Below are 25,288 nucleotides of genomic sequence, written 5' to 3'. Positions count from 1 at the left end.
TAGGCACCAACTCTGGCCAGACTATATGCTTGTTTCAAAACCAAAATAAAGTCATGAGTTGGCAAAAATAATTTATGTGTGATGTAGTTTTCTTCTACAAATATATATTTCCAAAAAAATCATTGTTATATGATGTAAGAGTTTAAGAGCAGGGTTCTTTTTTTTTTTTTTCTGCAAAGTAGATTAACAATGGAGAATTCCCAAATGTTCTTTTGGTTTTTCTCTCAAGGCGAGCACTGTCATACCTTCAGACTCCAGTTGTTTGAGTTGTTGTGAGGTGCGGAGGAAATATGCCCTCAACACAATAAAAGCCGCTATCACTGGCACTGTTGCTAGGAAGATGTAGGGTTGTAAAACAGAGACCACGGCCACAGCTCCAATCACAATTAATAACAACTGTAGGATCAAAGAAGACACTCCATGAGCAAACATTTCCATGTTGTAAAGTGAACAACACATGCCAGAGATTTCTTCTTTTTTTCTTCTTTACTTTTTTCTTTTTTTTTCTCTTGTATGTATGTATGTATGTATGTATTGGTTCTGGGGATTGATTGAACCCAGGGGTGCTTTACCTCTGAGCTATATCCCCATCCCTTTTTATTTTGAGACAAGGTCTCACTAAGTCTCCAAGGCTGGCCTCAAACTTGTTATCCTCCTGCCTCAGCCTTCCAAGTCACTGGAATTACAGGCGTGTGCCACCACACCCAGCTCAGTGACTTATATTCGACCTGCACTCTTCCTACTCTTCTTAATAAGGGGCAGGTGTGTCCCTATTGTAGGGAAGACAGCTGTCTCAAAGTATACTTTTTTCCTCTATGTTCTATGAAAAAATATTTAAAATGTTTAGGGTTCTGGCAGTAACCTTTTTGAAGCTTTAGAAACATGGTGTTGTTCTATGATCTCTTGGATACACTCATTTCCCAGACACATTGAAATAGAGTACAATAAGCAAATTTTAAATGAATATATTTTTTAGCTTGGTCTTTTAACCTATTCTGAAATAATTTTAGTATAAATGTACATTTTAAAATTTTATTTTTATTTATTTATTCATTTATTTATTTAGGTACCAGGGATTGAACCCAGGGGCACTTAACCACTAAGCCACATCCCCAGCCCTTTTTATGTTTTATTTCTTTTATTTTGAGATAGGGTCTTGTTAAGTTGCTTAGGGCCTCACTAAGTTGTGGAGGCTGTCTTTGAAATGGCAGTCCTCCTGCCTCAGCCTCCTGAGTTTCTGGGATTATAAGCATGTACCATCATGCCTGGTTTGTTGAGATAATTTTGGAAAATTAAGAACTTGTCTTGAAATCTTTTCAGTGAGAAATATCTGTCTTAAATATAGGTTAAGTCATCTAACTTCTCTGAGCCTAGTTTTCTCCTGTTTAATATTGAAAGACATTATATTTTAAATTTCACTCTTCTCCCCAACTTTCCTCTTCCCATTCTTGAAATAATTGGAGACACTCTAACAGCTTAATAAAAGATTTTGAGAAATGGCTAATTTAATGTGAAGTGAGATCATTTTTTTTTCTATATCAGGTATTGCCCAAATGAATTCTGCACTTCACTTGAGCCCGTCCAACAGAGACATCGCTTCCTATTACCCAAAACTTGAACACTGTTGGTAATCTCAGAAACAGATATGCCAGATTGCTTTCTTCAGGATAAAGACTTAAATTCTACAGTTCTATAGGACATCAAATATATTTTTAAAAAGATAAAAAGTCTGCTAATATTTACTACACAATAACCATTTGAATACAGTATCTGTCTGCAATAAGAATTAAAAACAAACCCATTATAACATTCACATAATAATCAAAAGGCCAGTTTTCCAAGTTTCCATGGTAACATGTATTTTCCAACTGGTTCAGAGGAATGCATAGTAGTATAAATGGGGCAAGGATGGGGAGTAGAATAAGTCTTTGAATGGGTTGCTATTTCCATTAGAAACTTCAAATGATCATATTTCAAGGACATTAAATCTCCAATCATCAACAGCAGAAATGCCAGCCACTTATTCATTCAACAAGTTCTAGAATAAATTTTTACTGTTATTGACCTAGGTATATTATGACTTAATGAAGTAAGTCTTAAAGAGAATCTTCCATATTCTCTTCCTGGCCTACAGATGCCACCAGAACAATGGGAAAGCTCCAAATACCCCCAATTACTATGTGGCAAGACAGTTCATCAATGGAAAATCATTTCATTAATGACAAATCACAGTTTTTCAAACCTGGGTCAACTATTTCTAAAAAATAGAAGCTCTTGAAAAAAAAGAAAGACTAAGTTCCAAGTATGGTTAAGGCAGGAATATGGTTTAATTTAAATGGATCATCACATTAAATATCAGCATGCCTAAAATCAATTGCTGTTGCATTGGTGATATCAGGAATGGTCAGCTACTCCATCAGGATCAGGGTCTCTTATTTGCTATTGGCAGTTGTAAATTGCACTGTGTTAATTTTGACTTATGCCATTCTTACAATACAATGCCAATTTGGTGAGGTTTTCCTTAAACATTGGGTGGGAAAGTGATTCTGCTGGTATAAGAAACACACTAGTCTTATTTTCTATTGAAAGCATTATTTCATTTTTAATGAAAGCTAAGATGGCAGAGACCCTTAGGAACACAATTGTAACTATCTTAACATAGAACAGGTGGTGCTATAGTTTGGATCTTAAATGTTTCCAAAGGCCTCAGTGTTAAAGGCTCTGTCCCCAGGTTGGGACTATTGGGAGGTGTCAGCAACTTTAAAGATGGGACCTAGTAGAGATCTTTGTGTCACCAGGAGTTGTAGCCTTGAAGGGGATAGTGGAACCCCAAACCCTTTCTCTCTTTTTAGTTCCTGGTCATGAGGTAAGAGATTTTGTTCCATCACACTGTGCTGCCTCACAGGCCTAAAAGTGACTGAGCCAACTGATCATGGACTGCAACCTCTAAAACTGTGAGCCAAAATAAATCTTCCTCCTTCATAAATTGATGTGTCTTAGTCATTTGTTACAGTAATAGAAAGTTGTCTAAGATAGGTGGGATTGGGTAGCTATTACACTGTGCTAGAGAAGAATTGAGAAGGTGGCTACATTTGGAATTGAGTAATTCACACAATTATCAGATTTCTAGCAACTGTAATTACCCAGAGTACAGTCCAAACCAAAAATTAATGAAAAATAAGTCTCAGTCTTGAAAAAAGTAACTTCTTTTTCTCCATAAAAGGCCATCTTTAGAAACTGAGATCAGAGCCTAATAATTTAGCCCTGTGTGCAAAATTAAAGACACTAGCTGGTTTAATATATTTGATACTCTAGTTAGAGAAAAACTATTAAATTCCATCCTAGTTTTAAATTCATAATCAATTAAATAAAAATCATTCTAGGCCATGTATATTAACAAGAGGGCACCAATCAATTAAATAAAAACACAAATAAATAAATGGAGGGACTTTAGGACAAGATAAAATGTGAGCACACATTTCTAAAGCCCATTCATCTTTACCAAAATCTTAAATGTCCCCAGCAAACAAACAAAATAAGAAAATAGAATATGAAAACCTAAGAGGTTTTCATGCTCCTAAGAAGTGGTAGCACATTTCCATTCAGCTCAAAGCATCCTGAACCAGGTTTAATGGCATATACCTGTAATCTCAGCTGCTCAGGCTGAGGCAGGAGGATCAAAAGTTCAAGGCCAGCCTCAGCAATTTAGGGAGACTCTGTCGCAAAATAAAAAGGACTGGGGATGAAGCTCAGTGGTAAAGTGACCCAGGTTCAATCCTTAGCACCAAAATTTTTTAAAATTTAAAAATTAAAAACAAAACCAAACCAAACAAACAACAGAAAACATTCCTGACACTGAAGGCCACAAAGAGTTTCTTAAAGTAGGAACAGAGGATAATAATGTTCATTTTGGAATCAGTTAAACGAACAAACAAACATTAAAAGCCTATTTAAACCCATGCAATGAACACCTGATTTGGCATCTAATTCATATATTATGAGGAATCCTTGAAAATGTCTAAGCACAGATTAATGGGGATCAATAAAATGAATAGAGGGATGGGCAAAGATGTGAAAGACTGGTTGCAGAGATCAGAACAGCAGGACCCAGTGCATAGACTTATACTAGATAAGAAAGAAGAAATCAAGAGTTCTTAAAGTTTTGAGGCTGAAAACAGAATTTCAAATTGTATTTAAATGAGTATTTTAAAATAATCACGCTTCTATTCCACAAATAAATTGTTTCTCAGATATAGAGGTAAGTAGGATGCTAGGATATAGTTTTTTCTTTGTTTGCCTTCAAGAAGAAATTTTTTATGGATGGTCCAATTCCAGCAAGCCAGTCTGAGCCATATAGCTTTAGAACTGAAAGGGACCATCATCAGGTTCAATTTAAGGTGACAAAACTTAGACCCTTCAAGATTCAGTGCATTGGGCTGGGGTTGTGGGTCAGTGGTAGAGCACTTGCCTAGCATGTGTGAGGCACTGGGTTCGATCCTCAGCACCACATATAAATAAAGGTCCAGTGACAACTAAAAAAAATTTAATAAATAAATAAAAAGATTCAGTGCCTGTTCAAGGTAAAACACTGATAATGATAGATCTTCCATTTTCATAATATAGCATTCTAATCCAGAAAGCAGCTTTGTCAGAACATCAACAAAAGTTAAGAAACAGAGTGACGAGACATTAAGGGATTTCTTTTTGAGAAAGATAATTAATAGCTATGCCTTATTTTGTGCACCAGATCTATTCCTAAAATATTGTGAACAGAATGATTTTTATTTAAACATAATGAAATATAAACCAGAGACACTCTCAACATAAGGGAACCCCTATGATAAATTATTTAACAAAATAAAAATTAAATTTTTACTGCATTTAGATTATTATATATTATCTTTCCATAATTTCCATAATGGACATCTTCCATTATAAATAAAATTGGTAAATTACAATAAAAGAGCTCCACCTAACTAGCAACCATTATGTTAACCGAAATAAGTCAAACTCAGAAGGTCAAGAGTCATATTTCTCCTCATATGCAGGAGCTAGCAAGGAAAATGGAGAAGAAAAGGAGAGGGAATCTCATGAAAATCAAAGGGAGAACAGTAGAGGAAAGGAACCAAGGAGTGAGGGGGAAGGTGGAGGGAGTTCTTGGGAGTGACACTGAACAAATTAAATTGTTATATTATCTGTAGACATGAATATGTAGTAACAAATCCCATGATATTGTATAACTATGATGCACCTATAGAAAATGTGGGGGAACAAAAGAGCTCTGACTAACCACTTGTGAAGGAATAGCAAATGAAGCTCAACAGCATTAGAATTTGAGCAGAAATTATTCAAACTGACATAAAAGAAAGGAGTTGAGATCCATCACATATGTCAAATGTTAATTTATAAAATAAATATTTAAAAATTAGCTCTCCCAGAGGATTTTTGTGGTGAGCCTCAAACTGATTTAGAAGATGCCCAGTAAACCACATAAGTAGAAAAATAACTATCAAGAAGGTACCATGCACCATTCATGAACACATTTGCAATCAGGCCAAGATATTCATTCCAATCTGTACCTCATTTAATAAGATTATATTTGGCACCAGTGATTTGCACTTCTAGAATGAGGAACAAATGTCCAACATTTTAAAGAAAGACACAGGAACATTCCTTTGAATGCCCGAATTCAAAAATGGATTAAAACATTCCAGCAGGTGCTGTTGAGTTATATCTCTAAACATAGCAACTGAAGGAAATCCAAAATGCAAAAGGTCACTTGGAACAGTAAAAGTATTTGATTAGCAATCATTGCAGATGAGGCATACTGACAGGATGACTTTTCTGCATCTGCCGATGTTGTTTATGTATACACACATACATGGTAATCTTTTTTCTTTTTTTTTTTTAAGTTCTTTTAATGCAGCAGTACTGTACTGGGGACAGAGAATGGAGCAAGGACAGAGAACAATTCATCCCCAGATAGGCAGCATTCTGTTCCAACTGCTTCCCTAAGCAAATGCCATTGAGGCCCATGGCATTTGGTCTCCAGAGCTTCAACTAAACCAGATAGAAAGCCCAGAAAGCTATGTTCAATCCTGGTCCAAAAGCCAAGAGTATCAGCTCATAACACTCCTTAGTTCTGTCACTTTAGAGTCCTAATGTATCTGTAAGGTCACTCTTATCTCCATGTCTTCTTTCCTTCTTCAACTCTCACCACCCCATCAGACTCTCACCCCAGGGAGTCAGCCTCAGCCCAGCCACCCTGCAGGACCATTCACATCTGTCACTCCAGGAGAGCCTTTGGGTAGCATGACTTTTTCTTTTTCCTCTCATCTGTTCAGAAATTTACTATACTTCTGCCTCTTCACTTGGGGAAACTGATTAGCTAATCTGTGCCAAAGTGTTCATGTGGAGACTGCTAATCCAACTTCATTTCAACATGGACCATTTGGAGGTAGGTGGGCTTCAACAAAAAGTGATGCCAAAATAAAAAAATATCATGTTTTGTGGCCAGCAATGGGGTGGGGTAATTGTTTGTTAGTTATTACAGCTAGGGGTTGTCTTGGGTTTGGGGCAGGTAAATAGGTTTGACTTGTTACTGCATTTATTAATGTTATGCCTATTTTGAAGAATTTTGATGTTCAAAAAATTTATACAATAAGCAGGACTTCAACTGTCAATCAAATGAAAACTGAGCTAAAACTTATTTATTTCTTTTTGTAATTATTGAAAAAGCAATATGACACATGCAAAGATAATAGTTAATTAACAGTGAATTTTTACAAACCTGGATGAAGTCAAATATGGTAAGAGGCAGAAGATCATCCAAAATTGCTATATCTTTGGAGAATCTATTAAGAATCCCACCTATAATATGAAAGAAGCATATATCTCAAAAATCAAGTAATTTTAAAAGGCATATCAATATATTCAATACTAAACTTAGATCATAGCAGAAACATTCAGGTATCATATGAGAATTGGCATGTATTAAAAATAAGGACTTTCAAATTTTAGTCTTGTTCAATTTCTAAGTAACTTTGTGTTCAAGTTGTTGTCCCCTACTTTCCAAGGTTTTTCTGGTGTGGGGAGGGTACCATGGATTAACCTTAAAAGCCACATTACCGTCCCTTCTCTATTTTTTATCTGAAGCAGGAACTAGCTAAATTGCTTAAGACCTCACTAAATTGCTGAGGCTGTCTTTGAACTTGCAATCCTCCTATCTCAGCCTCCTGAGCCACTGGGATTACAGGCATGTACCACCATGCCTGGCCTATGTTTCAACTGTTATAAAACACAGCTTCCTATGGGATGCAGATAAAAAACAAATGTCTTTAATAGTTATTTAAATAGCTATTTAAATATTTATTTAAATACAATCTTATTTGTGCAATCTTGAGTTTAAAGATCATTCACTGGATATGCTATCACCATTTCCTTTATGTCTGTATTCCATAACATAGACCTCTCCCTCTCTTCTAACTTCTCCAGGCTACCTTTCTGACACATCTCTGCTGAATCCATGATAGTTCTCTCTCTCTCTTCGTACCCACTCTGTGGCTCTCCTTTGCCATGTTCTCTTTCTATGCTCTTCACTGGCAATCTAAGTTTTAGCCTGTCTTCTGAATTCCAGACTCACATGATTAAGTCGGATCAGTTGGGTTTTTTCGATCAAAAAAGTTACATATGGAGTGTCTACTATGTGTCAGGCATAAAGCCAAAAACTGAGATAATAGAGGTGAATAAGCCAAGCTCCCTGCCCTTGAGGAATTCATTGTCTAGAGAGGAGTTAAACAAACAATTAGATAAAATGTAACATAATACTGTACAAACAAAGTAATTCTGAACTTTATCATTCACCCACTATTAACTGCAGGATAAAGTCCAAAATTCTTAGTTTAATATTTAATGCTTTTCATAATTTGGCCTTAAGTGACCTAGCAAGCACCAGCTTCCTCTACCCAAATATCCTATTTCAGCCAAGCTGGTCTATTCTTGATAAACACATTCTACACTTTCCTACCACTCTTATTTTCCCCATTTGGTTCCTTCTGCCTGGAAACCCTTTCCCCTCATCTCTGCTTGTCAAAATCTGCTTCCTACATGAACTACCCTCCTGCAAGAAAGCCTCGGTGTGTGCTCCAGCTGCAGGTAAACTCTTCACCCTTGTCTGCACCTCTGTGTCACAGGACTCCATGCATGTTGTATATCACAGTTGCTTGTGCACATCTGTCTTATCTCTTTTTTTAGGTTGTCACTACTAGAGGTCAATGGGATCATACCACATTCATTTTGTATCATCACAGCCCAAGCCAAAAAGCCTTAAATGTAGGAATTCCTCAACAAATAGCTATTGATTAATATGTTCTTTTGCATAATTCATTAAACATGTTCATATATCTTTCCATAAACGTACAAAAAGTTGAAAAAAAGAGTCCATGGGATTTATAATCACTGTCTAGAAAATGAAAGTTTGTTTTTGTGAAAAAGAAATATCCTGGTGCTTACTATACTTCAAATGGTAATATTCTGTCAAAATACACATTCACATTTTCATTCATTTGATGTACTTTGCTGAGCATCTATTATTTGTCTGTGTAGGCTTAAGGTCATTCAAAAGTGACATGAAAATCAGACAAGGAGTCAGAGAAAATCAAGGTCAATGTGCAATTGCAGAAGGGCACATCTGGGAGAAATTACAAGTCCCTTTACACTGGCTGTTGCCAAGTATTGCAGAGAATAACTAGGTGAAAGAATGGGAGCTATTGGCCCGTGAATCAGCAAGAGAGAAGGATTTTAAAAGAAAGCATAATCCTTGCATACAAATACAGGAGGTGACAGAGGAGGGGCAGGAACAGGGCATAGAGATATTAAGGTCAACTTACTATTTCAGTTCTCAAGAGCATAAATAAGAAGGAATACAAACAACACAGTAATGTTTAGGAATCATCCTGTATGATGCAAGTTGGGAAAGTAAGGCAAATGAGAAAAAAAAAAAAGAGTGGATCATTTAAATATGAAACCAAGAAGGCGCAGAACCAACCACAAGTTGTGTGTAAAGGAAAGAGGAAATCAGAAAAGTGAAGAGGGAGAATGGGAAGTGTAGCCCCCAAGAGAACAACACTACAAAAGAAAACTGTGATGGGAAACTAACATTGATTTCATCTTGGCTTGTTAATAGGCAAGAAACTTGTCCTGTTTCACTCTCACAAGACCCTCTGAGATATTTTTTCTTTATCCTGCCCTACAGGTAAGGAAGCCAATGCTTAAGAGTAACTTCCTCATGATCACTTTGATGGGGCCAAACCAGGCCTCAAACAATCCTCGTATTCTTTCCATTGTATTTTATAGCCCATTTCTGATTCTGGTAGAAATTCAGGCAAATCCCCTACATTCTCTGGGTCTCAGATTTCCATAAGAAATGAACTCACTGGATCAAGTGAACTGAGCATCCCATTAGGTCTAAAATTCAGAATGCTAAAACATAGGATGCCAATGAGTATATCCAAAGGAGGCAAACCTTTAAGTGACCCATAGCCTTCAAAATAAACATAAAGATCTTCCTATGTACCAACACTGAAATTTTGTTACCCACAAAAAATAAGTCTTTCTTGTCTTGATACAAATCACTCTGTAAGTCTTAATCTTGAAACATATTCCTCATTTCATAGTCAAGTATTTCTGTGTCCTCCTCTTGCTTGTCCTCCTCTAAGGATGATGGCTTATTCATCTATGTACCATCCACTCTCTGGCTTAGTGCCACACACAGTGAACTTGACAGATGGCTGTAAGAATACAACTTATTAAATCATTAAGTCTTTAAGTGTGAAATTGTCTAAAGGGGAATCAATGGAACTCATTAATTTAAAAGTACCTTATGACCCTAAGTTTTGAAATTTTGGGGGCCCTTTATTCCACTACCATTACTTTCTATGACTTTAACTATTATGGTGTCAAAAATAGTTTCAAAATACATTTTTTTATTTCCACCCTGGAAAAAATAAAATGGAACAAATTCTTGATCATTCCTAAACAGGTACATAAAACTAGATTATTCTGCCCTATGAAATGAATATTAACTTTATTAATAGAAGAATTATACATTTTCCTTGATCCCTTCAAGTCGTCTCCTTCTTGAAATAGCACTATTTAAAGATGTTTAGAAGGTGACTAGAGCAAATATTTGAAAAGTACTACTGATTCAGAGAAGACTGCTGCTGCTGCTGCTACTGTTCTATCACATTCTCCAATACTCCGGGGCCCAAAACCACAAATATACGGAGCACTGGAGGAACCCAGCAACCCCATCAGGGTAGTGCCCAGGACACATTGTCCATCAGATCCCTCATCAGACAAACCAGAGGGAGCGCAGGGTTGGACATCTGCGCCTCCGCCAGAGCAGTACTAACTCCAGAGATGGGAGTTCAAATCATTCCCACAGGGGTGAAAGGACCTCTTCCCAAAGGAACAGTAGGCTTATTATTGGGACGCAGCTCTTCTACTCTAAAAGGACTTATGATAAGTCCTGGGGTAATTGATCCCGATTATGAAGGTGAAATAAAAATTATAGCCAGTTCTCCAAAGGGTATATCAGTAATTTCACCAGGAGATAGAATAGCACAGTTACTAATAATACCCAGCCTACATGATAAATTTTCCAGTCGTACTGTAGAAAGAGGTTCCAAGGGATTAGGCTCCACAGGTGTAGATTGGGCTATGCTTTCTTTAAATTTAGATTCTCGCCCCATGCTAAAACTAAATATTCAAGGACATGAATTTAATGGGCTACTGGATACAGGTGCAGACCTTAGCATCATCTCTCGTCAAGAATGGCCAAAACATTGGCCATTACAACAAGCCACTCAAACGCTTCGAGGCCTAGGAGTGGCGACTAATCCCCATAGAAGTGCAATGGTATTAGATTGGAAGGATCCTGAAGGATGTGAAGGAACTATACAGCCATATGTATTGGATCATCTTCCCGTAAATTTATGGGGACGAGATGTCCTAGATCAATTAGGTTTGACATTAACAAATAACATCAACCAAAATGCACCCACTATTATGACTAGACAAGGTTTTAGGAAAGGAAAAAGATTAGAAAAACAAGAACAAGGTATAGCAGCACCAATACAAATAGATCAAGGAACAGACAGACATGGGTTGGATTTTCAGAAAGGGCCACTGAGACAATAAAAATTACTTGGAAATCAGAAAGACCAGTATGGGTTCCTCAGTGGCCCCTGACTAAAGAAAAGATACAAGCAGCCCATGACCTGGTCAAACAACAATTAGCAGAAGGACATATACAACCTTCTGTATCTCCCCATAATACTCCCATTTTTGTCATCAAAAAGAAATCTGGTAAATGGAGATTATTGCAAGATTTAAGAGCCATTAATAATGAGATGGTTATTATGTGACCTGCTCAATCAGGGATTCCTCAATTTCTGCTTTGCCAAAAACCTGGTATGTTTTAGTTATAGATATTAAAGATTGTTTTTTTTTTTCAATTCCAATTCATCCTGAGGATAGTCCACGTTTTGCATTTACTATCCCTGCACTGAATCATGAAGGTCAAAACTCCTGTGCTGATCAGTAGTGGGATCACGCGTAGGGAGAGGCTTGTGGGAAGCCGGTGGTGGCAGTTGGGGCTCTGAGGGTTTTTCCTGAGGAGCTGTTTTGTTTGGTGTGTGTGGTTCTAAAAATAAAGTTAGTTTCTTTTGACAAGTGGCTCCTGATTGTGCCTGCTACTGTTCTATCACATTCTAATAAATTAACCCACTCTAATTGTCTGATCTAGAAAGCCACAGGAGCCACAATATATGATTGCCTGTTATATCTAAGAAATGCACATGCCAGTCATAAGGAGGCTCAACAAAGTATAGATGACACTCTGCAAAAGCCAGTTCCTCAGACTGGGGTTGTGGCTCAGTGGTAGAGTGCTTGCCTAGCATGTGTGAGGCACTGGGTTTGATTCTCAGCACTGCATACAAATAAATAAAAATAAAGGTCCATTGACACCTACAAAAAAAATTTAAAAAAAGAAAAAGCCAGTGGCTCTGCTGGGAAGTCATCTGAGCCGCAAGCCCTTCTGATGATGGATTAGCAGTTTCATTTTGTAGACCTAGTCAAGTACCTGCTTTCAACGTGTTGAGGGTTGACATGGGTGCTTGTAGAACAGAATGTAACATTTTGTGATGTAAGATTTTTGACACTGTGATTAGTGTATGCACCAGTGGCAAACCTCTGAATAATCCCAGAGCAAGCAAAGTGTCAGCTATTCCCACGTAAATGTAAAAAACATAATAGAAGCTGGTGCTGGTGACAATCACAGCATAGCTGTTATTTGCATTTTTAGTACTATTCCCTTCATCTTGAGGAGGATTGCTGTAAAACAAAAGGGAAAATGTTATTTGGCAACCAAACTTGTCTACGGAATTTCCAATACACACAGAAACTAAATTTGTGTCTAAAGAAACATAATCTATTGGATTAACCCTTAATCTCAAAATTTTCTATTGCAATAGAGTAGATTAAGCTTTTTATACCATTGAAATAGATATAATTGATCTCTATTAGATCAAAATATTTAGAGAAAAGTATTAAGTATATAATATTGTTTCAAATATTTTATTGAATGTCACAAAAGTTGAACATAACTAATTCCTTTAGAAATGGCAAAGAGCTGCAGGAACTACACATACTCACAAAATACAGTTGACCTATGGAACTGTAGGTCACATATCCATGGATTCAACCAACAGTAGATTGAAAACATTTTTTAAATTGCATCTATACTGAACATATACATATTTGGGGGCATTATTCCCTGGACAATTCTTTCTAACAGCTATTTATATAACATATTGTATTAGATATTACAGGTAATCTAGAGATTAATTAAAGTATATGAGAAGGTAGGCAGAGGTTATATGCAAATACTACATCATTTTACATAAGGAAATCAAGCATTTGCAGATTTTTACACCTGTGGGGGTCCTGGAACCCATTCCCCTCAGAATGTAAAGGATGACTAGGACTTGTATTTTCAGTTATAAAATACAGTGGGGAAATGAAACACAGGGGATATTGTAATATTTCATAAGACCCAACTAATTGATGCAGATAAAATTTAATTCACAATAAGACATAAAATACTCACTTTTTCAGTAGCCACAACACAACCAAAGAAGCAGCCACCTGGAATAGAACAACACACAGTTGATTTTTTTTCTAACATCATTACTTATTCTTTCCATGTATGCCTCTATCTTCAATATGACTAGCAGCATGCATACAAACATTTTCATTATTGTTTGCTTTCCTGGGTCCAGCAGCTGCAATAAAGGTTCTAAGCATCATTATTTGTGGTAAGAACACATTAAGTTTATGGAACTCAGTTTTCACTGAGGTAAATAGAGCCAATTCTTTCCTTCATTCAACAGGTACTACTCATTGAACCTCACAAAAGAAGTAAGATTATAGCTAAATGTTTTAAATAATGCACTTTATTTTTTACCAGCAGATCATTTATCTCTTTGGTTGCCAAAAATAATTTCATTTGGTGTGTAATGATTATGGATGATTAATCCTTGTGAGAACAATTAATTATTGGAAAGGATGAGATTAATATTTATGAAAATAAAAAGTTTGACAGTGTATAACTGCATAGTTTATGAATTAAGATAAGTTACATTCAGGTTAAAACACATTATCAGTATGAGAATTTCTTAGGAATTAGGACTTTCTCAAGGTAAAGACATTCAGCTGAGGAATAAATGTTCTATACCATACCCCCCCCCAAAAAAAATTTTTAAACAACTTTGATTTTTATAGTCTTTTGATATTTAAATTATATGTGCTCTGTTCTATTTCAATTTGACATTCCATTCTCATAAAACTTGTGGAGAAATCTAATCTCATTCTGATACCATCACAATTGTCATGTTAGAATGACTGAAATGTAAGAAATCATACAATTAGCTAAATATTAACTTTATCAGAGAATGAAATAGAAAAAGCAAGCAATTGTGAGTAAGGTGATTTTAGAAAGGTGCACAGAATAAAAATAAAGTGGGGAGAAATAAATTCACTTGGAATAAGGGTCTAGCATTTCATTCTTGAATTTATCTTAAGGCCACTATATTAAAAAAAAAACTCAAGGGGAACATTTAGCATCAATTAAGAAATTACACTTTGAAGTACTATACTTTAAAAAGGTGTATGCATTTTAGTTAAATTTACATATCAGAGGCACATAGAATGATGAAAAGTCTAATGGTGTTGTTCGCACTTTCCTACTTTTCTTCATTGTACAAATAGCCTCCATGCACTCTCTCAAAAAAAGAAAAACTATCTTGCTTTCATTGAGATTCATAAAAATTTTAAATGACAAGAAACCCAGGATAGTCTAGACTTTCCAAAAGTCTTTGTTCCATACGAATGTGTTCCCATTTCTTCCAACTAATCAAATTACTCAAGATCTAAGATAAGTGTACATGCTTTGAGTCACTCTTTTATTATTATAGTCCCCCTTTGTTCCAATTAAAGGAGTGTCAATAATGCTGGCATTGCCAACTTCTCTGAATGTGAATACATCTCAGTAAAAATATAATGTTTGCTAATGGAACAATGCCCAAAGCAGTTTTCTAAAGAACTGGCCCAGTCATTGTAATATAAAGCTATCTCCTGACTCTATCCACATGGAATTACAAACTCAAACTGCTTTTATTGACTACAGCCAAAACATTTTCAAGAACTCCACATAGTGGTTTTAGTAAAATTATTTGAGGCACATAAAAATATTTGAGTCCATTCTATCCAAAATGCTTAGAGTTTATAAAGTTAACACAATTTCTGATAGAGTGATAGTCCCAGATGATTAGCAAAAAGGTTTTCTATTTTTCAGGGTTTTAAACATCATTCCATACCAAATAGAATGCAGTATACTTTAATACATATTTTTCAATATTTTACTGGCCAAATCATTCCTTAAAATATAGATTCATGATCAGAAAAGTGCTCTAAGAGAATTGCCATCAGTTAGCATAGGAAGTAATACCATGGGATTTCTATACATCCTCATATTCCTAACAATGTAAAGCCACTCAAGAGATTCCTTATTAACAGAGAGAAAGGAAGTCATTTAATTAAAAAAAAACATAAAGCAGTTCTCTGACACTTTGCTAAAAAACATCGAATAGAAGATCTGAAAAGGACCTTCAGAAGCTTCCATCAATTACACCCTCTGATAGTTGCAAAGGAAAGGAAAACATCTCCTAGTCTATTCTTGGCATTCTTCTCTATCAAATCAGTAATGTACAGTCAAGCATGTCCACTAGAAAGACAAGTGCAGTAGAAATTTTAAAGTCTGTTTGTTTGGTGTAAATATCTAAGAACTTAACAGAAGATATTATTCTGTAAAGGAGAAAATGTTACAAAAATAGAAAGGGAGACTGATTCCTTCTTCAAAATGACACACTCATGTTAAAAGTTAGCAAACTGAATAAACCAAACAAATACATTCAGTTTAGCAGTCCTTAAAAAAAAGAATTTTTAAATGTAAAAATGGGGGGAAGGTTAAGTATATCATATTGCAAAAGAGAAGCATATTGAACCTATTCTGTAAAAACATAAATCTAAATTAAAATATTACCCTTATTAAAATTTTAAAAAGTAAGTTACTTCCATGGAGAAAAAAATATATATCTTAACATTTCTTTTAAGTTTTTCAATCATAAATATGGTGCCCTGAAGAGAGTTTAAAAGAACTACACTATCATGCTGAATTAGCATCTGTACCATGATATGGAGTATCCGTGAGATGTTCCAATGGTAATAAGAAATGGACACACTAGAATTAAGAAAGAAGCTTAGGCTAAAAAAAAACTATGTAAATTTTGATTCAAAGAAAGCAACAAAATTGTGAACAGTATTGAATGATCTGTTTAGATGTATAACTGTGCACATAATTTAAAAATCAGTATTTTTCTCTATTACCATGTTTTCATTATTCAAAATTTTAGAGGTAGATAATTGGCAGTGCCTATAGGATATTGGCCAAAAAGCCACAAGATTTATTTTTTTTAATTTCTTGTCCAGAAAAGAACACTATTAATCATTTTTCCCATTAAGAAGGCAAATTTTATAATAATTGTGAAAGGTTAACTAATATGAGTAGTTATATAGCATTTATATCTTCTTTCATAATTTAGTTTCTTGCCCTAAACTTCTCTTTTGTTTTTCTGGTCCTGGAGGGAATTAAACCCAGGAGTGCTTTACTAATGAGCTACATCCCCAGTCCTTTTTATTTTTTACTTTGAGATAGGGTCTTTCTAAATTGCTGAGGGTCTCACTAAATTGCTGATTCTGACTTTGAACTTGTGATCCTCCTGCCTCAGCCTCCGAAGTAGTGGGGATTACAGGTATGCATCACCATGCTTGGCATTGTCTTCTTAAGTGAGTAAATACTATTGTATACATGTGTGGCAATTAGTTAATTACACATCATTCTGTAAGTAGTTAATTACACTTCATTTTGAAAGGTACCTAACTAAGTTCAATTTATGGAGCTGCATGAGACTCACATCTTAAAAATTAACAGAAATTACCACCACAATCAGGCACTTTTATCTTGCATAAGTCTAAGACAATTAAGTAACGTAAGTAACGTGATATTTCAATATGAAGGGATCAAATCATTAATAAGGACTGGTTGAGATTAAAATAGGGCACAGGCTGGGTTCCATTCACATTAATGTTAGTCATTTGGCAGGACTGAAATTAATGAGGTGCATTTGAAGTACATTTCAATACAATATTTATTACTCATATGTGGGCATCAAATTACCCAACCTTTTATTTTTGTTAAAGAGTAAAAGAAATTATTGGAATTATATCACTGTTATGGACTTGTTCACCTCAAACTATCTTGAGATTTATAATGATATTAATGGATAACAGCAATTAGCATTGCTCCCTCTGTCCCAAGCCCTACATTAAGTATTTAATAATCACAATGTCTCCCACGAAATGGCCCACTTATCTGGTATTACTTCAATATCCATTATACAGATGAGTAACTGGAGTCTCAGAGAGATTAACTTTCTCAGTTTCATAGTATTAATAAGACAAATTTAGGAGTCACACCCAGTCATTCTGATTCCAGGGTTGGCACTATACTACATATATTTAAGTCTCCATTTGGTTAGTTAATTTAAAACAGCATGGCAAAAAAAGGGATAGTACTAAAACTCAAAGGTCAATTGGAAACCAGTGGTTTTCTGTTGAAGCAGTATGTACATTTTTTTTTTTTTTGGTGTATACCTTTAGATATTTAGCACTATTTTACAAGATCATGGAAGGTAATGATACTTTATGTAGCCTTCTTAATTGAGGATGGAAGCAGCCAAAAAATAGGGGAAAAATGAACAATTATAAGTTTGTGTTTCAGTTATTTACACATTTCTATTGTGGTTCTTCACCAAGGCCAATTCTTCCTCGAAGGCAGAATGGGGCAACAGGTTAGATCTACACTAAGACATATATATCCATGTTCTCCGGAATAAATGTTGGGGGTAATCATTCACAAGAATAATCCAATCCATAAACCTGTTTTGTCATGTCTACATGCTGTTCCTTTGTTGGTTCTTATTTAATTAACTACTCACATGTTGGGGGAGTAGGTACTGGGTATTGAACTCAGGGTCACTCAACCACTGAGAAACATCCCCAGTCCTATTTTGTATTTTATTTAGAGACAGGGTCTCACTGAGTTGCTTAGGGCCTTGCTGTTGCTGAGGCTTTGAACTTTTAATCCTCCTGCCTCAGCCTCCCAAGCCACTGGAATTACAGGCATGCACCACCACACCCAGCTAACTACTCAGATTTTAAAGTGGGAAAATTTTACAAGGAAAAAAAAATCTGGATCTCTATCTTCACAAATGATATTTGTTAAATGAACACATGGTAAGCCCTTGGTGCTGAGTTATGTTTGTCCTCTTCAGACAACCAGAGGGCAAATTCTCTCTACTCAACTTCTCTGTCACTTCCCCCACTGATGTCTCCTGCTAGGACCCTTTGGTATTTCCATGGGTGTCCAAATCTTAAAAAAAAAAAAAAAAAGCCTCATCCTCCCCCAGGTTCAGGAAGTGCTTGTGCTGTGGCCTGCCATGCTATTTCTACCTCCATCTGACTTTTAACCTGGTGATATGAAGCCCAACAGAAGCCTGGCAAAGAAACTACAATGAGGGCCTTAAAGACAACACAATTTCTGCAAGGAAGTGTGTGATTTGAGTCTCTGAAAAGGTTGTTTAAAATTATTCCATTATACTAATTATTCCATTAGTATATATTTACCTTGTGTGTGTGTGTGTGTGAAGACAGTTAATAAATTTAGAATTTAGTGAAGAATTATTTTTAGTACTTAATTTCAAATTATATAGGCCATCTACTCTGAACCTTTGAATTATTCTATTAAAATTTCTTCATATCTAAAGATATAATGCACAAAATGAAATTTATAGGTAAAATTATACTATATTTGGGGTCCATGTTAAATGAAACCTTAGTTATTCTTTCCCCCTCTATCCACACACACACATACACACACACATAAACACAAAACTGCTGGGTAACTATTTGAAAGGATGGATATGTTAATTTGCTACATGATAGTAATCTTGTTATAATCTATATGAATCCCATAATAGTGTGTTGTATATCTTACATATACACAATAAAATGTATTTTAAAAATACTCTTCAATTTCAGTATGTATATTTTGGGCACATTTTATTTGCTATGTATGAAATAATAAAATACCAACAGTGATTATAATTATGGATTTTCAAAATCTAACAATAATACTATATATCACAATTACATACATACATAAATGTGTAGACATGCATTTATATGTGTGTGTGCACATGAATATGTGTACCTCTTGAAACTATTCTTAATTTAACTTTAAATCACAGAATATCCTTACCTCAGCCAGAAAAACAACTAAGCACCAAATTAACACAAAAATCAAGCTCTTGTGGATAGTGATGTATCGAAGATATGTGTTCCACGTGGTCACAGCAGGTATGCTCTCTACATCATCAAAAAAGCATTCCTGAAAAAGAGCCATGATTATTACAATGAAACAACATCATTTCATACCATCATTGCAGTTTTATTTTGAATGTGTGGAAATAAAGGAACATTACTTGAAGCTAAGTGAATTAATGCCACATGTGATATCATTCCATAGCCAATATGAAGTCCATGGAGCAACAAAGCTTTTTGGAAACTGTGAAACACTGTACTTTTAAAAAATTCTACAAGTAGTGGGTATATAATTGTATTATTGTAGGATGATTTTAGTAGTTAAATGTTCAACAGTGTCATACCTTTTAAAAAATGAATGGTATCATCAATATGAAGCTTCACAGATCTCTCCTTGATTTAAGTTGTTTCTTCCAGTGTTCATGGACAAGTCATTTGGCATTTTCCTAGATACAAAGGTCTCCCAATAGACTGAAAATCAGCTTGGGTTTGTACATTCTTCAGTGGCAAAGGGTTATACCTCTTTATGGATATGATTTAAATTATGTAATTCTACTTCGGGTATATTCCCCCAGAAATTTTTTAAAACTTTTGACAGATAAATTTAAAAAATTGAAAAAAATGGGATTCCAGATAGTCCTAGAGAAATGACAGGTTTGGTTTTTTTTTTTCTCATGAAGTTCACATAATTTGTAAATGAAACACTAGATCACAAAGATAGGTCCTATAAAATTGTAATAGAGCATACTGGCTTGAAGCACAAAATTTTAAAGTCAAATAGGCCTGTATTTGAATTCAAGCTCCACTTCTAAAATCTGCATTGAGGCAAGATGCTGAAATTGTCTGAAATTCCATTTCCTCATCAATAAATGAAGACAATGATTTATACTTTCTAACATAGTAGTGGGGACTGAGTCTATACTTCTTGGTACTAGAAGTAATCAATAAATAGTAACTACTATTTAGTCAAATAAATCATTCTTTCAAATTAAATTTGAGGACTCAGATTTGAGAAATCTACTTAGATGGCTATTAAACCATGTGGATGACTTACCCATTAGAAAACACTTTTAAAATTATAGAAATACTAAAAGCATATATTTTAGGGATCATCTATTCCTTCATTTCACAATGAAGGAAACTCTGGCCTGGAGATGTTAAATGGCTTGTGACTCACCAGTTCATTCTGTTCTTAAATGATCTATGCTATTAAACATGTTAATTCATTCAACTCCACCAGTAGTTAACTTCATCCAAGGTACATAAGTTTTCTAGTAAACAACAAGAAAAATCCTCCTCTTTTATACTGCTTTCTGTTTTAAGAATGAAAGCATTTTATTCTTTGCAATATAACAGACTTTTTGTCTGAAGATTGGCACTAGTGTACCTATACTATTTTATATACTTTACTTCACATATCTTCTTTAAAAGATCAAAAAGTCAGCTGAGCATAGTGGTGCATGCCTCTAATCCCTGTGGCTCAGGAGGTTGAGGCAGGAGAATCACAAGTTCAAAGCCAGCTTCAGCAACTTAGCAAGGCCCTAAGCAGCTTAGTGAGACACACTGTCTTAAAATAAAATATAAATATGGCTGGTGATGTGGATCAGAGGTTGAGCATCCCTTGGTTCAATCCATGGTAAAAATAAATTCATTAATAATAATAATAATAGTAATAATTTTAAAAAGAGAACAAAGCCCATACTGTTAAGAATGACATCTAAGTCAGAATGTGAGTTGGTTCTGTTGAAAGACCAGATGTTTATACTCCTTATATAGGTTATGTTCATTCAGACATAGTTCTTGGTTTACACATAATTGAAGCTATTTGTTTATATATTTATTTATTCTCCACTTCATCCCACAGAGGTTTCAAGTGGTAATAAAGCAGATTCTTTTTAATGTATAATAATGAATAACACTGCCTAGTAAAGAATCTAATGCTAAATCCTTGCTTTGGCTTATAAAATATTTTATGGGATGATGGATATATATCCATTGCAATTGGAAATATTGATTGTTTTACATTTTGAAATTGCTTACATATGGACTTTGGACTTCCTAAGTCTTAAGATAAAATCCCATCCTAACCTGATAATTTGAGTAAATTTTGCTATGTAATACATATCATATTGTACCTGATTATATTGGAGGGGCACTAATAATTTATGCATACCTTTAAATCTTCTTCATTAATTTCTTCACTGATTTCTAAGCCACTCTCTTGAGACAAACGTCTTGAATAGATATCCATTTCAGTGAAGTTTGTCTGAGGGGCCAATGACATTTTTCGTGTAGTTGTTGTCCTCCGGTGGATGCTTGGCCCCTGGTTCACTGAGTGTGTCATCAGGTTTAGAACAGACTGTCTCCTTCGGCCCTGAAATGTGGGGCCAGTGTTGATCACATTGCAGCGAGGCAGGATGGCCTCCCCCTGCTCAGAATCTGGAATTAGGGACAGCCTTCTCTCTAAGGGCTCATCAGAATCATCTTCCATGCCATTTCCTTGTAATGGGGTCTTTTGTACAATTGAAAATTTTCTCATTGAGTTGATTGGATTGAGAATAGAGTTCTTCCTTTTTTCCCCAAACTCTCCAGTCTGTTTAAAAGATTGTTTTTTTGTTTCATTCCAAGAGACAGAAGCATCTCCTTCTAATGAGAAACGGCGCAATGTCTCTGTTAGGATTGAATTTCTTCTTTCCACACTAAACTGGTCAAAAGAATCATATCCCATGAGCTTTGAACTAAAGTCCGGCCGTAGATTTTGTAGTTCAGAAAATGTCCCATAAAAATAGCTGCTACCTTCATGCAAAATTAATATTTTGTCAGCCTTCTTTAAATGTTCCATTTTAGAAGTGACCAAAATCCTAGTTTTGTTAGCCATCAATTTACACACACAGCTTAAAGAACATACAAAGATAAAAATATCAATTTCATAAATACTTTTATTGCAATAACATGAATTTCATCTTAGCATTTTATTAATGTTTCATTATATAAAATCTCTACCGTACCATTTTATTATTATATGAAAAATGATTCTAAAAGTAAACATAGTAATTAATTTGGTGCCTCTTGAATTATTACAGCATGAAATAGTATGCCATATTGTAAAGTTGAATGTTAATAGCTCTAAAATAAAATTAAATTGCTGATATTCACTAGACATCTGAATTTGAGTAAATCACTTACCCTCTGAGTCTTTATTTCTCTTGAAAATGAGGAATTTTTTAGATAACCTTCGGTGTCTCTAGCAGTCTTTATTTCTACATATCTTATAAAGTGCCAAAGATTTCTTGTTTTTTAAATTTTCTATTAATTGAATTCCTCTTATATTTTAAATTGACCATATTAAGACTAATATGATGGTTAAAACAAGTGAAAATTAGATTATAATAAATTTGACCCTCTTCTAATAAAAATTTCTCCCAATCTAGAAATTAATCCTGACTGCAATCTTATAGGGGATCTCAGTTACTTTTAACTACTAAAACCTTATATATCATATAGAAAGAGGCATCATTATACTCTCATGTATGAAGACAACACAAATGTCACAAAGTTTATAATGGTTAAGAGATTACTTATCATAGTCACAAGATTATCAAAATAGTATTTTGGGTGTTAATTTAACTAAATTTTGCTCTTCATATCATGTTGGAGTCTGGAGAGGCCTGCCGGGAACAGGACTTCTAAAAGGCAGACATCCTTGGAAGGACAAGGGCATTTGCTGGCTCTAAGCGGGGTCTCCAGAACAAACCAGAACATCCTGCTCATTTTAAAGTCAAAGGGGTGTTTATGCCTGAAATGAAACTGATTTCCATTGTGAGGAAAGCAAAGAAGAGCACAGTGACTTGTGGCAGCAAACTGAACAAAACCAGAGGTATCTGGGGAAAGGTAACTCATGCTTATGGAAACAATGGCATCAATCATGTTAAATTCCAAAGCAACCAGACTTCTGGGTAAGGCCCTTGGATACTGAATCCTTATGATGCTGTACCCTTTAAGGGTTTGAATGCATGAAACGTAAAATTAATTAACTGATTAATTAAGTGGATTTGTGTTCTTATAATTTTGTTGAATAACAGTAAAAAATTATTGTCCTAAATTGAGTTGCTTTATGTTTAAAATGGTGGAGGTTATCTAACATTTTTAAGACTATAGAAGTCAGAGCACTGTACAAATGTCCATTGAGGGCAATTATGGAGATTTAGAAGATAACTGGGATTTTAAAGTGAGATCTTGGGCTGGGGATGTGGCTCAAGCGGTAGCGCGCTCGCCTGGCATGCGTGCGGCCCGGGTTCAATCCTCAGCACCACATACAAACAAAGATGTTGTGTCCGCCTGAGAACTAAAAAATAAATATTAAAAATTCTCTCTCTCTCTCTCTCTCTCTCTCTCTCCCTCCCTCTCTCACTCTATCTTTAAAAAAAAAATAAAATAAAAAATAAAGTGAGATCTAATAACAAGACCATATTGTAAGGAGTGGGTTGAATAAGCTTTAGGGAAAGTAGAAAGGTGATTGCCTTCCTTATAGGTTAAGAATAAATGTGAGAAACTTAAAACAAACTCAAAGTGCTTTATAATAGCATACACTTTTCCATACAGATTGTGTTGGAAGTGAAAATGGGAACTGGGAATAGTTTGAATGGAGAGCATATTGATTATACTTTGCAATTTATTTAGAGAAGCTGAAATGAAACAGCCTTGGGATTGTGAATAGACAGACTATTCTAGTATATATCACTTCACTGAAAGTAATGTAAGTTGAAAGTGTCTAACAGAAAAATGCCACATGATTCCTCCTCAGAAAACCTAATGCCTGGACAGGTAGCTTTCCTTGGCTTCATATTTTAATATAATAAATCATAGAGTTGAAGTAGCAAAATTTAAATGGAACTAAGCAGGTGTCCAGAATATTTCAAAGGTTAAGGTTGTGCTAAAATAAAAATTTGAACACAAGCAATAAATAAATAAATTTAACTACATTCTAGGAAAGATGCTTCTAAAAATAATGCAGACTTTTACACAAATACACACACACAAACACACACACCTTGCTTTATTGCTTAAAATCTTTGTTTCTAAGAGACTATAATGACTATTCTCCCAATAAATTACTCTATAGTACATAAAATCATTTTGAAGCTTTGAAATTAAGTCATATAACTAACTGTTATTCTTAGGAATTTCACATACATGGAGTTCGAAAATTAACTAACAAGGAAATGTAAGTTCTAATCTCTGCATGACTGAGGAGGAGATTTTTTAAGGAAGCACTGAGGTAAAGACTAAGCATTCATCATTCAACTATTCCACGTGTTTAGTTCCTTGAAGAGTTCACTATTTTACTATTGACTGAGAAAACAGAAAAAAATCACTAAGATACAAAAGTGTAAATACAAAATTCTTAAGTATAATAACAAATTAAAACAATAGAAGATACATTGCAGGCAAAAATATTGTAAAATCTACATAGATAGCAACTGTTGTAACGGTATAGCAAAGGAATAAATTGGTTTAGCATGTGATAATTAGAAAGGTTTTAAGGGAAGTAATTGTCAATCTAGGCCATGAGTAAGCTCCATGTTACATTCTGCCATCCTGAGTTGCAACAATGGTGGGTGTATTTCTCAAGAGGTAATATGCCATCTACCATGGTATAGTCATTTTTCTTGTCTTTTAGCATGAGCATTATAAGTAAGTTATTCAAAGAACATACCTTTCAAATATTTCCTTTTCAGTTAAAACATCTAGGTATCCAAAAGGAGAGTCTAATAGGTACAAATCAGCATCTTTGTATACTGCTCTAAAAAGAAAATGAAATTTAAATTAATTTTCTCAATAGTTTCCATGTCACTAAGTATAGATGATTTAAAAAAAAAAAAACAGTCTACTGTTATGTTACAGTATAGTCATCACTTCTTTTCACTGAAATAAAACTGTTCACAACACAAGGAAGAGGTAGCATTGTTAGAGACTTTTTTATTTATGTGTCTTTAATAGTGTAGATTGTTTTAAATGAGGAATAATAAGTCACAAATGATTTTGTGGCTTTTTATACTACTTCAAAAATGATGAAATATTTTTGCTAAGTGCAAGTGATATAATCATGCTAAGTGAAATAAGCCAATCCCCCCAAACCAAAGGAGAATGTTCTCTTTGATATGTAGATGCTAACACACAATAAGGTGGGGGGATTTAAATTTACTGGATTAGACTAAGGGGAATGAAG

At 34.8% G+C, this 25,288-nt stretch overlaps 1 protein-coding gene across 3 annotated transcripts in view; it reads right to left on the bottom strand.

Moving 5' to 3' along the window:
- Positions 1 to 25,288, bottom strand: part of Cftr (CF transmembrane conductance regulator) — a 161,014-nt gene that overhangs the window by 48,699 nt on the left and 87,027 nt on the right. For all 3 annotated transcript variants that reach the window (XM_048786031.1, XM_048786029.1, XM_048786030.1), the window contains 7 exons: positions 24,776 to 24,862; positions 21,233 to 21,953; positions 18,998 to 19,126; positions 13,169 to 13,206; positions 12,143 to 12,393; positions 6,791 to 6,870; positions 246 to 396 (listed from right to left, as the gene is read on the bottom strand). In XM_048786031.1, the coding sequence (XP_048641988.1) occupies positions 246 to 396; positions 6,791 to 6,870; positions 12,143 to 12,393; positions 13,169 to 13,206; positions 18,998 to 19,126; positions 21,233 to 21,953; positions 24,776 to 24,862 (1,457 nt within the window). The remainder of the gene's footprint in view (positions 1 to 245; positions 397 to 6,790; positions 6,871 to 12,142; positions 12,394 to 13,168; positions 13,207 to 18,997; positions 19,127 to 21,232; positions 21,954 to 24,775; positions 24,863 to 25,288) is intronic.

Source organism: Marmota marmota, unplaced genomic scaffold (genome assembly GCF_001458135.2).
Source record: "Marmota marmota marmota unplaced genomic scaffold, marMar, whole genome shotgun sequence".
In the NCBI taxonomy this organism is placed as follows: Eukaryota; Metazoa; Chordata; class Mammalia; order Rodentia; family Sciuridae; genus Marmota; species Marmota marmota.
Note: the sequence above shows the minus strand (reverse complement) of the source record. Positions and strands in the feature narration are given on the sequence as shown.